Raw genomic sequence first — 17,660 nt, forward strand, 5'->3', positions numbered from 1 at the left:
AATAAACGTTGAAAAAAAAAATTAAAAAAAAAAAAAAAGTTTATTTATTTTTGAGAGAGAGAGAGACAGAGCATGAGCTGGGGAGGGACAGAGAGAGAGGGAGACTCAGAATCCGCAGCGGGCTCCGGGCCCCGAGCCGTCAGCCCAGAGCCCGACGCGGGGCTCGAACCCACGAGCTCTCCATTACAGTCTTGAGGCAGAATTTCGTCTTCTCTGGGAAACCTCTTTCCTTTTTTCTTTTAAGGCTTCCCGCTGATTAGATGAGGCCCACCTACATTATGGAGGGTTCATCGCCTTCACCCAACTGGCGGGAGACGCGGTTTAACCACGCCTGCAGCGCACCTTTGCAGCAATGCCCACGCTACTGTGGTTAGGTAGCTGGGTGTGAGCGCCTAGCCAAGCTGGGCAGCAGACTGGCCACCAGAAGCTGCCCGGCCTGCGTTCCATCTTCACGTAGACCTTCTACGTCTTCAGACTTCCTTCCGTTCCGTTTGTCTTCAAAATCAGGATACGTTGTTTTTTGCTCCCTCGGGCTGAACGGTCCAAGGCACAAAGGACCCCTAACGTCGCTCACTCCGAGCCAGGATACAAGGTGTGCTACGGAAAGTGCGCCGAGCGCTGGACTGGAGGTCCGGAGGCCTGGAGACCACAAACCCAGCCACTCGCTTACTTCGCATCCCAATGCATCCATCTCTCTATTGTCCCATTTCATCTACGAATCGGGCATAACAACGACTACTTCATTGGGATTTTGAACATCAAATGACAACATTCGGAAGAGCGTTTGTAAGCTTTGGAATTCTGTGCAACTGGCAAGATTCGCCATCGTCACCATCATTGCCACCGTCACACCACTGTCCCCGTCGTCATCGCTATCATCACCACTATCACACCGTCCGCCGTCATCACTATCTCTGCCGCTGCCATTGTCACCACCATCGCGGCCATCATTCCCATCGTCATCTCCATCACCGCCATCATCGCCGTCACCATCCGCATCCCCATCATCACGACCCCTAGCATCCCTTCACTACCAGCATCGTCACCATCACCATCATCGTCATCCCCATCGTCACCAACATCATTATCGCCACCACCATCACCATCCTCATCACCATCATCATCATCATCCCCATCACGATCACCATCATCATCCCCATCATCACCATCACCATCATCGTCATCCCCATCATCACCAACATCATTATCGCCACCACCATCACCATCCTCATCACCATCATCATCATCATCCCCATCACGATCACCATCATCATCCCCATCATCACCAACATCATTATCCCCACCATCACCATCCTCATCACCATCAAAATCATCATCACCATCATCACCATCATCCCCAACATCACCACCACCATCAGCGTCACCACATCATCACTTCACAGGTTCATTTTTGTCCCCTCGAATTTCAAACGGTGAAATCTTAACTCCCAAACGTTAGCGTTTGCAGAGAGGGCTTTTAATGTTAAATGTGGTCGTAGGGGTGGGACCCCAATTTGATGGAATTATTGCTTCCACAGGAAAGGGTTAGACAGCAGAAAGCCCCTCCTGTCTCTACATATGCACAGAGGAAAGACCAGCGAGTAGGTGGCCATCTTTCAGCCAGGAGGAGAGCCTCGCCCGAAACTACATTTTCTGGCACCGTGACCCTAGACTTCCAGCCTCCAACACCGCGTGAAATAAGTATCTGTCGTCTAAGCCTGTGGCGTTGGGCTACGGCTGCCGGAGCTGACCGAGGCCACCGTCACCGTCAGCGTCACTGTCTAATCTACACCCAGGGGCCACTGTAAGCGCCTCTCCTCCCCCTCCTCCTCCTCCTTCTCCTTCAAGAATCATCTCTCTTGGGATTCTCAAACCCGAGCAGGCACCAGGATCTGAGAGGGCTTCTCAGAACCCAGGACACCAAGCCTTGCCCTTGAGCTTCTGGCTCCGTGGGACCAGGGTGGGGGAGGGCTGCGCATCTGCATTTTCCCTCAAGTCCTGGAGTGTCACCGATGCTGCTGGTTGAGCATTTGGAGGAAACCATGAAGCAAATGTTTGGCCAGATGAACTCATGGGACGGGCCACGATCTCTCAGAACAGCAGCCGAGGAGCACGAGTGTTTTGCAGGGAGCACATCTGGTCCTCTCAAAGGGCGCAGCAAACCATCGCTTCAGCCACACTCTGGACAGTAAGGGGTTCCTCTTCCACAACCGGGAGGCGGGCGCCGTGAGCGAGAATGAGAGCCACGCACTTCGTAGGCGGGGCTCGCAGGCTGAATCGCATCTCTGCGTCATCACGGTGTGAGAAGACGGGGGACACGAGGGAGGGACCCAGCTCTGAGAAGCCGCGGAGCCCGTCTGGGCATGCAGACCAAGTAGCCCGGACTCTGAATCCGCCGGTCACGTGAACAACGCTCGCAGCATACAGGGTGCTATTACTCAGCTGCATTTTGCATAATTGTCTTCCAGACCCATTTGGGCACTTGACTGATTATCAAAGGAGAGACAGATGGCCTGTCCTCGGAGCTGGTGCCGCCCTGCTCCCGGGAGCGTGTACCAAGCATCCTGCCAGGACTCCCGTAAGGGGTGTCCCATCCCAGGGGATCACTGCGATGACGCTTCAGCGGGGGGGGGGGGGGGGCCCACGGGGGAGGCCACCTATGTGCCTTTGGTCCTGGACGCCACGCACGGCTACTTTCCGGGAGCACCCCGTGTCCGTTACCAGGCGCTGCCCCAGAGTCGGAAACGGGTCTTCTGTATCCCCAAAGGGCTAACCGTGAAACAAGGCCATCAGCTTTCCTTTCCTAAGCAGCTGAAGCAACAGTTTGACTTGAGAAAAGTAAAAGGACCAAAGAAATGTCATTTAATGACAAAAAAAGAAATCTTTAAACCAGGACCACCAGCAAGCCACAGCAAAGCCCTCGGGGGCAGACGCAGGCAAGTGGAAGGTGCCACCGTGTCCCCTAAGCACCCCCGGCAAGAGGACGTTTCCCGGGACGGTAAGGGCGGCCTTCTCAGACCCGTTAACAAACCGGGAAGTCACGTCCACGACCCATTTTGCTGTAAATGCCTGAAAGCCACAAGACTCGAGACCACAATCCAGGCCCACCGGCTGTGGGTCAACGACGGTAACTTTTACGGGTGGTTTTTAAACAGCCAGCCCAGGGTTCGGAGCAGACCGGTTCATTCTCAGGACGTCAAACCCGTCCTTAGGAGCAAGGCCTGAGAAGGGTGCGCGCCAGCTCTGAGTCGGAGACCTCCTGGCTCGGTAAGAGGTAAAAATTACCTCCAAATAAAAATGATGGTCACTCGGGTTTTCCTGCAAGTGGAGACATCCGACCACATTCAGGGTCAAACAGCATTTCTGTAACTTAGCCCCGCCCCACCCCCCAATCTGTTTTCGCCCTAAACCATCTGGTCAGCTGCATCGAAATCATCCATCCAACAGGATTTTACTCAGCTGGAAAGGGGAACAAGGCACCCCGAGAGCAACCACGCGGACGGCCCTCAGACACAACCCGTGGAGAGAAAGAAGCCGGACACAGAGGCCACACGGTGTGTGGATCCTTTTCTGCGGAATGCCCAGAACAGGCAAATCCACGGACAGAAAGTGGACTCGTGGTTGCCAGTGGCTGGGGGTGGGGGAGAGCGGGGAGTGGTAATGAGTGGGGCGGGGGGGAGGGTTACTTTGGGGGTGATGAATCCACACAGCACTGAGGGTTGCACAACATCTGGAATGTTCTCAGGGCCCCTGAAAAACGCGCCCTTTGAAATGGTCAAAACGGCCGACTTTGTGTGATACGTACCAGCACAATTTAACCACGAGGAGGTGGTGGCTTTGCCCTCCGCCCCGGAGCCCTGTGGCCACCGCCGGGCTGGCGTCGCCTCCCTCCACTCCAGGTCAGCAGGCCCCGTGGGGGTGCCAGACGACGGCAGGCCGCCTCCCCACGGCAGAGCCACAGAGCGCCCCCCCTTGCAGTCGGCCCGCAGAGGCTGTTCGCACGCCCACAGGGGTGAATGGCTGCGGGCTCCCGCCGCTCTGCCCACCGGGAAGGAGGGCTGCGGACGGGCAAACCGAAAGGCGCCAGCGGCCCCGGCGTGAAGGGGGCGCAGGCTCCGAACCAGGCAACGTCCCCGCGAGACGGGCCACTGGACACACGGGTCGTGCGGAAACCGCGTGGCCTCCCGCGACGGCGCACGCACGGTGGTGCGGCTCTGGGCGCTCCTCTTACCTGAAACGGGGTCTGGCTGTTGTAGTTTTTGAGTTCCTTGTTCCCGCCTCGGAACAGCAGCACCCTGGCACAGCTGTCCTGCAGGGGGGAGAAGAGAAGCCCGTTTGTAGGCCGGTGGCGCAGACGTCCTCCAAAGGGACACGCTCCGAGGCTGCGCGCACACAGGTCTGCAGGGGGCGCCTCTGGTCACGGGGGCGGCGAGGAAGAGGGTGAGTGCAGGGGGGCGGTGAGGACGGGGGTGAGCGCGGGGGGCGGCTCCAGTCACCAGGGCGGTGAGGACGAAGGGGAATGGCCCCGCACCCTCTCGGGTGACGCTTAACTTCTCCAAACACTTTGGGATGACAGCTTGGCAGAACCTATGAAACTTCATAACGTGTGCACCCCACGGCCAAACCCCTCCCCTCCTGAGGGCCGTGTGCTACGGAATGTCTCGCACGTGTGTGTAGAATAGAGGGAAAACACGTAAGTAACGCACAAAAAGAGAAGACCTGGACACGGCATAAATGTTCTGCAATAAGGGAAGTGGGAATAACGTTCCAGAACATTCTTTGCCTGGAAAGTTGTAGGAAAAAACAAGGTAGATCCACAAAGGCGGACAAGAAATAGACCCAAGAACTTCTAAGCAAAAACAAGTCTCAGAACAACAATACGGCTTAATTAATTTCCTTTATGCTTTAAAAGCCTCTGTGTTGTAGCCAAGTAGAGAGCAAGTCTGGAGGGAGCGTCCCGGGGCACAAGGGAGAAAGCGTCAGGGAGTCAACAGGGGGGGAGTCTTTTTTTACTATTTCCCATACTTGTATTTTTTGATGTTTCTTAAAGGCAGTCAATATTCATTTTGTGTGTGTGTTTTTTACAATGAAAATAAGTCTATTCCTGTCCGTTTGTGGAGCACCTACTATTTGCACACCGGTGCGCATGCGCCCTGCAGGAGGGAGCCTGCCGACGGCCCGGGGAGCACCAGTCACGGCCTCCCGAGGGCACCCCGGCTTCCCTGTTTTTCCCCGCAGAATCCAGAGACGATGGGTGTGACCGCCCAGGGCACCCCCGCCCCAGACCTGAAGGGGACCTGTGTCCTGGGGAAAGACAGGTGCACGCTGTGGGGTCACAGGACCTCGAGAACAGCAGAGCGAAGACAGAGTGGGCACCCATCGACAGAACGGGGCCAGAGGCTGCCCGGGGCTGGAGGGACCGAGGGAGATGTGGGCTCTCCCGGGGCGCTGCGTGGGGCGATGGAAGGACCCAGTACTCACTGTGGTCATGACTGCCAGCTGTGGGTGAGAATCTACGGAACCCTATATTGTAGAGGGGAAATTGTATGGTGTGTGAACTATTCCTCAATAAGGGCATCCTGGATCAGCACAGCAGGAAGCGAGAGCAAGAGACAGAGACAGCCAGAGACAGAAGAGACAGACACAGAGAAACAGAGACAGAGAGAGGCAGACACAGGGACAGAGACACAGGGACACAGAGACACAGACATAGAGAAAAAGAGACAAACACAGAGATAGAGACAGAGAAAGAGAAACAGAGACAGAGAGAGACAGACACACACACAGAGTCAGGGGGACAGGGCACCACCCGGACGGAAGTTTCCATTCCAGGACAGTGACGCCAAGCCAGAGCAGAGCAGAGCAGGGTCTGGCGAAGTAGATGTGAGCTCTCAGGAGCCAGCTGGGGCCCCCCCGGCCCTGTGACCCGAGCAAGGGGCCCCGGGGACCTCCGCTGTGCTGATGTTAAGGGGAGGCCACACAGAGGAGGCGGGGACCCTAGCTCTGTGTGCTGCAGGCAGGGGAGGCGTCCCAGCACCGCGAGCCGCTTCTAAGACGCGGGTGAGGGCGGATCTGAGTCCTGCAGAAAGGATTTCCCGGCCCCTGTGCTCCCACCTGCGCCCAGGTCCCAGGGCCCCAGGGGCAGCTCGGGGCTGACCGCGGTGGCTGTCTGCATCGCTCTGGATGCTCTGTCGCACTGATTTTCTCCCCCCGCATGTGTTCGTGTAGAACTTTGAGTCACTCGAAAAGTTTAAGAAAACCGGGAAAGACGTGTCTGTGCTCGGGAAACAAAATCTTTCAGATGCGGGATGCCATTACATCCAGGGTTAAAAAAAATGAACGAGCCGGCATGTCAGGTGGTGACAAGCCCTGGGCAGCCAGCCCGAGGCCACAGCCCAGGACAGAGGCAGGTGCCATTTTATTCCAGGATCTCAAACTACACTTGCAGGGCGGAGGGGGGAGGGCAGCTGGAATCCCACACAGCTGGTGCTGTGAAGAGGTTGTATTAGGACACAGGCCCCCAGGCTCTCTGGTCCTGCCCCAGCCCTACCCACCCTGCCTGGCTCCTGGAGCCCGCCCAGCATCCACCCTCCCGCCGTGAATTAGCCTAGCTGGGTCCTGTTACTGACAACCCAAAGGAAGTCAATTAAATTACTTACACTACAGCATCATCATGCCAGAGTGAGCAAGATGTCTGTGGTGACAGAGGAGAGGGTATTTGAGGAAACTGAGGCAGAAGAACGTTGGTGGGAGCACGTAAGAGACAAGAGAGCATGAATCCCCTGGGGTGGCAAGCAGGGGACCACAGCTGGGACTCAGGGGACATGAATGTGGCCGGGAGCAGGGCGGGGATCTCCCCTGAGCTACACGGGCCCCCCCCCCCCCCCCCCCCGTGTGCCCTGGCCCCGCTCAAGGGCGTGAATGAGCAGCCTGGAAGGACCACCAGCCGACAGTTCCCAGAGGCAACAACCAGGACCGGACAGCCCCACGGGACCCCCGATTCTGCAGGTCCTTGTAAACGCTCCCTACTTGCTAAGTAAGCACATTCACTGAAAAGTCCCATCAGAAGCGCTGAGAATCAATCCTCGCCATTCACACCCGCCCAGGTGGGATGGAGCCAGGGTCCCTTCCTACAAAGGGAGTGTGTGCAAATCAGCATTAACCCACCCAGAGACACGGTCCGTCACTCTAGTATCTGCCCGACTTCCACGTGAGACCACGTCCCACAGCCGTCTCACGATTAAAGGGTAAACGGTTCGTCCGGCTTACTAACAATTATACCGTGTGTGAGCGCGTGCGTGTGTGCACAGACGTGGGCGTGCGAGTGTGTGTGCACATGTGTGCTCTGCCGTGCAGCATCCCTGCTATGGACTAACAGGAGGCCCATTTCACAGACAAGGCAGCAGAGGCCCGGAACGTTTAAGTGAAAAACCGCGGCTTCAGAAAGGGAGAAGACGAGTAAGCCGTGGCCCAGAGGAGGGCTCAGGGGGACCTGGCTGCTCCCTCCAATGGCTGCTGGCTGCCGGCTGCCACGTTCCTCCCCGAGGCGCCTCCTCTGGGATACACCGAGGTGTGTTTCCATCCTCTTAAGTAAGTCAGTCGAGTATAGACGAAGCAGTCTGCATTTTTTTTTTTTTTTTTTTGACAGCCAAAGCATCAGGAAGAATATCGTCTTCACTGCCAATTATCTTCTGGGCAAGACCTTTCAGAGACACTTAACCAAACTACCTCCCACCTCCCTGAGGATCTCTGAGGTTTGCTCAGCCCCCAGCCAAGGCAGGCCATTCCTCTGGGTCACCACCTGCTGCGGGAGCCCGGATGTCACCATTTTCACTTTATGCACAAAGAAACAGGCCTGGAAAGCACGTCTGTTCATGCCTCAACCAGTGGACGCTGACTGTCAGCCGGGCCAAGTACTGCTCTGGCCCCCGGGGACACAGAGCACCATGCAAATGATAAAAGCGGGTCATGTGACAGAGAGAGGGAGGGCAGGTGGTCAGGGAAGGACCCCGAGGAGGGGGTCCCTAAGCTGAGCCCTAAACCAAAGAAGGGCTGGATGACAATCGAGGGAAGTGTTCCCAGCAGAGGGAGCAGCAAATGCAAAGGCCCTGGTCTGGGTTACAGGCAGCTGGGGCAAGGGGCAGGTGACGGGTGCACAGGGGCAGGTGACGGGTGCACAGGGGCAGGTGACAGGTGCACAGAGGCAGGTTACAGGTGATGGGTGCACAGAGGCAGGTGACAGGGGCACAGGGGCAGGTGACAGATGCACAGAGGCAGGTGACAGCTGATGGGTGCATAGAGGCAGGTGACAGGTGACAGGTGCACAAAGGCAGGTGACAGGGGCACAGGGGCAGGTGACAGGTACACAGGGGCAGGTGACAGATGCACAGAGGCAGGTGACAGGTGATGGGTGCACAGAGGCAGGTGACAGGGGCACAGGGGCAGGTGACGGGTGCACAGGGGCAGGAGATGGGTGCACAGGGGCAGGTGAGGGGTGCACAGGGGCAGGTTACAGGTGTACAGAGGCAGATGATGGGTGCACAGAGGCAGGTGACAGGGGCACAGGGGAAGGTGAGGGGTGCACAGGGGCAGGTGACAGGTGACGAGTGCACAGGGGCAGGTGACAGATGATGGGTGCACAGAGGTAGGTTACGGGTACACAGGGGCAGGTGACGGGTGCACAGGGGCAGGTTACGGGTGCACAGGGACAGGTGACGGGTGCACAGGGGCAGGAGATGGGTGCACAGGGGTGGGTGACAGAGACAGATGACGGGTGCACAGGGGCAGGAGACAGGTGATGGTGCCTAAGTGACAAGTGACAGGTGCATAGGGGCAGGGGCTTTCCGGTTTGTGTGAGGGGACCTCCCATCACAGGGACACCAGCAGACGTGCGCGGTGCAAAGCACTCTGGTTTCCACGGAAAGTGCATCAGAGAGAAGCAAAGCCTGAGGGGATGACCAGCTGGGGGCGGCCATCAGGGGAAAGACATCAGCCGCCAAGGGCGGGAGGGGCAGCAGGGAGCTGAGGCTGCCTGGGGCCAGAAGTGGCCGTGGGGAGCAGGAGGGCAGCCGGGACTTCAGGAGGCCGTGGAGAGAAGGGGGCTATTTACACGGTGGGAGGAGCCACCTACGTGTTTTCTATGAGGCACCACCGCCAGAGCTCAGGGCAGAGGGGTTCTCTAGAAAGTACCAAAGGCCACAGATAGGTCTGCTTGGGGTCACCATGGAGACAACGTGGACCACAGCACCGTGTGGCACATGGGGGTGGCCAGCTGCCGGAGCAGGAGGGACGGAAACCTGATGGAGGGGCAGGTGAGGAAGCTCCAGGGAGCCCCCGGGGAAGGTCAGCGGGGTCCGCACACAAGCAAACGGGCAGACGGAAGAGAAGACAGGACAGGGCGGCAAGATGCCGGTTACGGGTTTGCCCAAAACCGCCCAGTCAAGGCCATGGCCTCAAGGCCACAGCCAGGGATTGAATTCCGGATTTGCAAGTCCCACCCGTGTTTTCATCTCTATGGCACGGAGGCCATCTTCCTGTCAATGTCACAGATGTGATTGGCCAAATACCCCAAACTGTAAGTCGGGGACTCGTCCCCAGTTTGAAACGAGCCTGTGTGGGTGGACAGAAATCTAAGAGGTAACGTGCACGTGGTCGGGGAAAAAGAAAAGTACAAGGAGGTGGGAGACTAAAATCGCCAGAGCAGCTGGAACGCGGCCCCCCAAAGACCACACCTGACCGTGCCGTGGCCCACGGTGCCGTGGCCCGACATGTGTCCGGGAGCCCCATCCCCACCAAGCCAAGGGCCACAGGAATCTGTCCCCGCAGCCTGGCGGAGACAAAATACAGGGCGAGTTGGGGGCCCAGCGTTGCCCCTTACGTAGCCGAGCTGCCTGGGCCAAGTTCCATCTCCTGACACTTGTAAGGCAATGTCAACCACAGGTTCACTGGGGGGATCTAAGGGGACAGTCCCTGGGCGCCTGGGTGGCTCAGTCAGGTGGGCGTCCGACTTCGGCTCAGGTCGTGATCTCAGTTTGTGAGTTCGAGCCCTGCATCGGGCTGCTTTGGATTCTGTGTCTCCCTCTCTCTCTGCCCTTCCCCTGCTCACATTCTGTCTCTCCCTCTCTCTCTCTCTCCCCCAAAAGTAAGTAAAAACATACAAATAAATAAGTAGATAGACAGATAGATAGATAGATAGATAGATAGATAGATAGATAAATGGAAAATCCCTGTGGACGCCCTCCTTCAGCAAGACACAGCCCCCCCCCCAGAGCCCCTGAGGACGGCCACCCTGTGATGACCCCGTGGAGGCAGCCACCATGCTGACGGGCACTCCACTGACACCAGAAGGGGCACAGAGATGCAGCCCGTCTCTTCCTACCTCGGCTGCCACCGGAGTAAGAGGCAGGATTATTTCTCCTCCTCCACACAAATTGGTCTGGCCCGGTAACCTCTGAGATTTAAGACCCCCTCCCTTCCTTCATTATCGGAGCCCAAAAAACAAACACCAGGCTGCCTGCCTCCCTCTGGGGCTCCAGGAAAGCCAGCACGAGGCCAAGGGACCTGGCAGGCTAGACACAATTTGCTGCTTACAATCAAAGCCCCAATTAGTTGATTTCATGAGAGAAGAGAATATTCTGATCGCAGTGTATTCTATTAGAAGTGTGCAGACGAGGCCTGCCTAAAATTGATAAAACACACACATCAAATTCATAAACCTGGATGCGTTCAGAGTTCGCAGGTAGAGGCTTGGCAAAAGGCAAATTAGCAGCAGCGGTGGGACTATCGGCCTCTGGCCATGAGAGCCAGCATTTTCGGCGCCGTCATCACCGTGAACACCTTCACCTTTACCATCACCACCATCATCCCCATTACAGTCACCATTTACCCAGCATCCACTGTGTGGCTGATATACCGCCTGTCTGTTTTCCGCTTTATGTCTCTTAGCAACCCTGGGAGTTAGGGAGGATTGTGCCTACATTACAAAAGGGGGAATTCAGAGCCCAAGAGAGACAGGAGTGTGCCCCAGACAACGCGGCAAGGTCACGGCTTAGGCCACATGGAGCCCAGACTGCCATGCCCCCCTGCACCGAAAGTTCACTTCACTGCGGCTGTTCCTTAAGTCCTTTCCCGGCAGCCTATTCTGACTTCATGACACTGTGTCCCCACCCCTGGAGCAGTCTATGATTTCCCAGAGTGCTCTGGATGTGCTCCTTGGACACCCCCTTCTGCTTAAAGTTGCAAAGTGGTTCCTCTGGCCTGCACTGAGCCCGGCCTGATGCCGCAGGTGAAGCACACATGGGTAGAAAGGAGAAGCTCAGCACAGTGGTGACAGAGGAGGGGACGGGGCTCCGGTCAAGTCCAATGGAGGTACGTGCGGGACAAAGACTAGGAGACTCCGCTGCTCCTAGAAGTTCATCACCGGTGCCTGGAGGACGTGGCTACGGGGCTGTATCTCTCTGAGTCCCGCTGAGATGCCGTCTGGACCACTCCTCCCGCTGCTTCGGTCAGACCCTCCCAATGGTTAGGGGAGGGCCCGAAGGAGGAGATTAAAGGCCACGCCAGCACCCCAGGGAAGGAACGAGGGATTCACGAGGCTCGATCCCAGAGCACCCGCTGACTTCCAACTGGACATGGTGTCCAGGGGCTGGGGGCCACCGAGCCCCGAGCCTGTGACCCTCCACAACAGCCCCTGGAAGGTAATGCAAGCGGGCACAACGTGATGCGTAACAGGTGACTGAACCTCAGCATCTCGACCTGTGCTGCAGAGGAGGGATGTGAAGGCAGGAGCGGCCAAGGGCTGATCTCAGGACCCTGGAGAGGGCACGGCTCTCACCCACCCACGGGGCCCCCTGGCACACGGGGAGGAAGTCGCTCAGCTCTGGAGCAGGGGGTCCGTCTACACGCATGTCTGGGGAGGGTGTAGATGCGATCTTCCCGGCCCAGGCTTGGCAAATACGGCCCACGGCCCAACTCAGCCCATCCTGCCGGTCTTGCAAATCAAGTTGGATCGGCCAGAGCCACACTCATCCATCCATACATCGTCCGTTGCCAAGCTCATACCGCAGTGGTGGAGGGTAGTAGCTGTGACAAAGCCCGTGTGGCCCACAGAGCTGAAAATACTTACTAAGTGGCCCTTTACAGAAAATGTTTGCTCCTATGAGAAAATACCTAGAAGGAAAATCCTCCTAAGGCCCCTGGGGTAAGGGTCTTCCGGAAGCCGTCAGCTGAAAGGTAGGGACGGATATGGGACCGGTAGAGTGACGCCCTCTGTAAGTCAGAGTAGAAATGAGATGTTTTAACCTTTCCTAAGAAAATGCCACCGGCACCTTCAGAGACCATCTTGTCCACAATTATTTCAAGTGACAGAAAACATTTTTCCTGTTTTGTTTTTTTTTTTAATTCATGATAAAATATGCTTGAAATCTACCGGGGAAAATTAAGGAACGTTCTTCCCCTCTAAGGCAGTAATTAAGAAGCACATGTTGGCACAGCTGTTTTGCCAGCCACGGCCAAGCCTCACAATGTGCGTCTCCCTGGTGCAGCCCAGCGAGGTAGCTCCCTGCTCCTAAAGCCGTCCCGACATCCGAATGCCGTGTGGCATCTACCGACCCAGCTGCACGCAAATCCCGCCGATACGGTTCCATTGAGGAGGAGGCTGCAGCTGAAACCCCACCCCACCCTCCTCTGGCTGAGCTGCTCTGCTGTGCCAGACAAGGAAGACACCCTAAAAGATGGCAGTTTATGCCTCTGAGAAGGTGGGTCCAAGGGGGTCCAACGGGCAAGGCATAACAACGGCCCGGTCCTGGGCAGTCCACCCTGGTTATCTTGCAAAAGGGCGCAGAACAAAACAACACGACTAATGTTGCCAGGGACCCATCAAGAGAAGGCTTGACCAAGGGCGGGATATCTGAGTTGGGTCTGGAAGGACGCATAGGAGTTTTCCAGGGCAGAGAATCTAGGGACGTTTAAGAGCTAGAAGCAAGGTGGGACTTCAGAGTGGCTGGAGGGGCCCAGTCTAGGGACGGCCAGCGAAAGGACACGGGTGCAGACAAAGGCTGAAGATTCCACTCAGGAAGATGGCATGATACTGGGAAGACGGTGCTGACGGCAGAGAAGACAAGCAAAGGGCACACTGCCTGGGGCCCCCCCGAAGATCTCCCCTCTGTTCCTCCAGCTGGTGGAGCCCCCCAACGTTCTGCTCAGCTCTCAGCATAGTGTCCAGACCGCACTACCCTCCAGAGTCAAGCTGAGAACACTTTCGATACTGGTGTCCAGAAGTTATTTATTTGGACTTGGAGCCTCAAGGACACTGACCCTCCTCCCAGCCCCGTGCAGGTCACAGAAGCCGTGGCTTCAACCCGCCGCCTCCCAGAAGCCCCGGCCGCTTCCACGGCCCCTGGGAGCATCTCCGCCCTCTTCAGCGCCACTACGGTGCCTCCCGGCGGGACCAGTGGGGTGTCACACGGTCCTATTTAGGAGTCACACTCCTGAAAGGCAGGGGTCGTATCCCACCCCTCAGTGCACGCCAGGCAAGCTCATCTCCAGCTTCCCATGGTCTCCTATCTAACACACAAGAGTGCGTGCTTTTGTTCACATCGAGGCTCCGCTTGGAGGTTCAGCCCCTAAAGAACGGACAGCAGCGCCTTGAAGAGACGCCCGCACGCCCACGTGCACAGCAGCGTTGTTCACAACGGCACGGGGTGTGGGCACCCAGTGTCCATCAAGGGATGAACGGGCAAACAAACCATGGTCCCTGCACACAATGAAATACTATGGCGCCATGAAAAAGGACGCTCTGACACCTGCCACCGGTGGACCTTGAGGACGCTCCGCTCGGTGAAATGAACCAACGAAAAGGACAAATAGGGCAGGATTCCACTGGCATGGGGTCCCCAGCAGAGCCAGATGCACAGAGACCCAAGGTAGACGGTGGGCGCAGGGGGCTGGGGAGTTGGTGCTTAAAGGGACACAGTTTCAGTTGGGAAAATGGAAAACCCCGGAGACGGATGGTGGGGCTGGGTGCACAGCAACGCGAACGTAGTTAGAGTCACCGAGCCACCCAGTTAAAAATGGTCAAAATCGCAGACGTTTCTGTCATATACGTTTTACCAGGTTAGAAAGAGAAAGCCACCGGGAGCTTGTTCGTAACGCAGTGGTGGGAAGGTTTGCCTCCGTGGCACCGTGGTCCTGAGGGAGTCCTGCGGGTCCCAGAACCATCTCGGGGGCTCTATCCGCCGCACCCTTCCCGTTTCTCGGGTCCCATCTGGCCCCTGCCCCCCACACGTCCCAGCAGAGAAGCCACCCTGGGGTCCCCAGGCCTGTTCTGGAAAGCGGACAGTGTGGTCGTACAGCCTAGGAAAGGGCTCTGGCCCGGCGTCCGCTCCTTTCACTTCCCCGCGCCCTGGCTTCCTCTCTTCCACAACGGGGTAACCGTCCTCAAAGAAGCAGGTGAAGGTCGCACCTTGCTGTGGCTGGAGGCGTCTCCCCACATTCCTACGTGAAGCCCTGACCCCCGATTGCGAGGGATTTTGGAAATGGCTCTCGAGGAGGCGCTGAGGGTTCCACGCCCGGGTCCTGACGGGACAGCGCCCTTGTCGGAGGAGACACCAGAGGGCACTGATCTCTCCCCACCGCGTGAGGACACAGACAGAAGACGGCCGTCTGCGGCCGGGAGGGGCTCTCACTAGGAACCGAATCTGCCCGCGCCCTGATCCAGGACCTCCAGCCTCCAGGCCCGTGAGAACAGATGCGCGTTGTCTGGGGCCCGCCTGCGGGGCCCTGCGGTGGCACCTGTGCCGAGTCGGACACCGCCCCGGCTTGCACACCCACTCACCTGGTTGTAGAGGGCACAGATGTGCAGGGCCGTGTTCCCGGAGGCGTTCTGGGCCGCCATGTCCGCCCCGTAGAAGAGCAGGTGTTCCAGGTGCTGCACGTGGCCGTACCTGCAGGCCTAAAACGAGAGCCCCGCCGTCGGTCAGAAAACCGCCGCGACTCCCCAAGCTCCCCGGCAGCCGCGGCGTGGCCGACCGCAGTCCGGGCCCCAGCACACGGGCACCCACAGCGCCCTGAGCCTCCAGGGCCACCAGACCCCTGACGGGGTAGGGGGTGGGGGACCTCATGCTGGGACGAGGACGTATGCCGGGCTCCCGGGCTCCGGGACCGCAGGTCTGTGAAGGGCCCCGATGCCCCTTTCATTCAGGCCTGGGGGCCCGAAGCCCGGGGACACACGGGGCACCTCTCCCCTGGCCTTGGGGGCCGGCCCCCCAAAATGCAAACCGGGAGGCTCCGGCCCTGGCCTTGCTTACCCAAACCCCATCCCCCCCGGTGGGTGTGAAAACAGCCAGAAGGGGTGCATCCAGCCCCTGCTGTGTCCAGGGAAGGGAGCCCCACTACTGCTATAAAATGTAACCTACCCACTGAGGGGCTTTCTGGAGGCGGGGGCCAGGCAGCCCCGTGGGGAGACTTCTCCCTCCCTGAGCCCTTCAAGGAGGTAACACGTGCTATTCACAAACCACCAGGGCTCTGGGGTCAAACAGATCTGTGCCCAAGTCACGGACCTTCCATTTTCCAGAACTTTCCCCTATGAGCCTATGTCTTCACATGCAGATGTAAACCCCACTCCGCACAGGGCTTTCACGAGAATCACTTAGGAAAAGGGACCCGAGAGGGCCTGTGCGATGCCTGGCGCCAGGCCGGCCCCCGCCTGCTGCTCACAGGGAGCCGGGAACCCCACGCTGCGACCAGGGCACTGCCGTCCAGCTCCCGCAGGGGGTTCAGGGTACGCCAGGCGGTGTCGGGCCAGGCAGTCAGATCCAACCGGCCCCCCACCCCACCCGCCCGCACTTTCCCGGCACCCCGGGAAAGGCCAGCGTGTGGCCGTCAACGGGCGGCATCGAAGGCACGAAAGCCAGTGTCCTCGTGAGACGCGACAACCCGGAAGGGAGACGGGAAGGCAGGGGAGCGGGTCCCGACCCGCTCTTCCTACGCTGAGGGTGGCCGCTGAGGCGCGCGGCAGGAAGGACACAGGCCGGCCAGGATGGTGTGGGCAGCCCTCACTGTCGCGCATTCCGGATAACTGGGCGGACCGGGGGGCTGCCCCCGTGCACGGTCTGCGGGAAAGGTCGGTGCCTCACCGAGGAGTGGGAGATGACGGGAAAGACGTCGGAAGTATGACCCAGAGGAGCTTAAACAGAAAACCCGAGAAACGCCCATCACACTGCTGTGCTTCCCGTGGAGCAAAGTCACTAATTCACGAAGCAGCGTGATCTGGATGTGGGTGTCTGACCTGCCCTCCGTCTCGTCCTGCGCTTCCTGGGGGGGCCCCTGCCGCGCTCTCAGAGGTCGGGGGGAGGGCCTGCCCTGCCCCACCACCGCCACAGGCACAGCCCACGGGCCCGGAAAACCGGCCCCAAGCTGGGGGCACGCGGGGGCCCCGTGAGGAACAAGGCCGGAAGACCAGTCAGAAGCTTCCTTTCTTCCGGGACAGCTGGTGGAAAACCCACCGAAGCCTACAGCTGCTGGGGTCCCCCTGAAGGAGAAGGGGCACCGGGGAGAGAAAGGGAGGGAGGGAGGCCAGACACGAGACAAGGACAGACACGCACACAGCCCGTGACAGAGCCCCCCTCAACCGCAACGATGCCCGAACTTCCCAGGACACAAAGCCGGGAAGAGCTTTTATTTCTTCTACTAGGTTGAGTTGAGATCTCTGTTCCTTAGGTCAAAGGGGCCTTGGCTCATCAGCTGTCCCTGGAGGATGGGAGCAGAAACCGCGCCCCCCCCCCCCCCAAGCGTCAGCAGCCGCGATGGTGATCGTTGATGCAGGTGAGAAACACCGGCAGGTGAACGGGGGAGGGAGAAAGAACTTGTGGGAGCCTCACAGACCCCACAAAACTCTCATTACAGAAGGAAAGAGAGGAGCTTGGCAGACTCCCCCCACCCGGTCAGGCGGTCAGAGTTAACATCGCCAGGGATGGGCTGTGTCACCCCGTGCCACCCGACACGTGAATGCCAGGAACACGATGCCGGCCCTACGGTAAGTATTCCTGCCACAACGCACACCCCGGACCTCTGCACCCGAGCTGAGGGGCAACCTCCAAAACGCCTGCCCTGTGATATCACAGGGGTCCCACGGGGCCCCCCGAGGGGAGCCTTTTAGTACAAGGGATGGTCGGGGGGCGGGGCGGATGGGGGCAAGACTCGAACGTGGTCCCTGAGTGAAGGTGCACGGGGTTCTCTGTAGCATTCTTTTTTTAAAATTTTTTTTAACGTTTATTTATTTTTTTGGGACAGAGAGAGACAGAGCATGAACGGGGGAGGGGCAGAGAGAGAGGGAGACACAGGATTGGAAACAGGCTCCAGGCTCCGAGCCGTCAGCCCAGAGCCTGACGCGGGGCTCGAACTCACGGACCGCGAGATCGTGACCTGGCTGAAGTCGGACGCTTAACCGACTGCACCACCCAGGCGCCCCCTCTGTAGCATTCTTATATCTCTTCCGGAAGTTTGAAACGAAAATAGTCCTGTACAATTTAGAAAGAGAAACCAGTATGTGTTTGACACAAAGACGTTAAAGCTCAGGAAAGTAAGAAATCTGTGCTCCCCCGAGATAAGCTACACTAGCTGCCCCCCCCCCCCCCCCGCCACTTTCTTTTGGAAAGGGTGTT

General features: G+C 58.3%; 1 protein-coding gene across 13 annotated transcripts in view; it reads right to left on the reverse strand.

Annotated features, from left to right (window-relative positions):
• The window catches only part of SHANK2 (SH3 and multiple ankyrin repeat domains 2), a 469,884-nt gene that overhangs the window by 362,458 nt on the left and 89,766 nt on the right, over positions 1-17,660 (reverse strand). For all 13 annotated transcript variants that reach the window (XM_040465727.1, XM_040465726.1, XM_040465725.1 and 10 more), the window contains exons 8-9: positions 14,834-14,950; positions 4,232-4,309 (exon numbers count right to left, since the gene is read on the reverse strand). In XM_040465727.1, the coding sequence (XP_040321661.1) occupies positions 4,232-4,309; positions 14,834-14,950 (195 nt within the window). The remainder of the gene's footprint in view (positions 1-4,231; positions 4,310-14,833; positions 14,951-17,660) is intronic.

This window comes from Herpailurus yagouaroundi, unplaced genomic scaffold, assembly GCF_014898765.1.
Source record: "Herpailurus yagouaroundi ecotype Mexico unplaced genomic scaffold, PumYag 569, whole genome shotgun sequence".
Taxonomy (NCBI): Eukaryota; Metazoa; Chordata; class Mammalia; order Carnivora; family Felidae; genus Herpailurus; species Herpailurus yagouaroundi.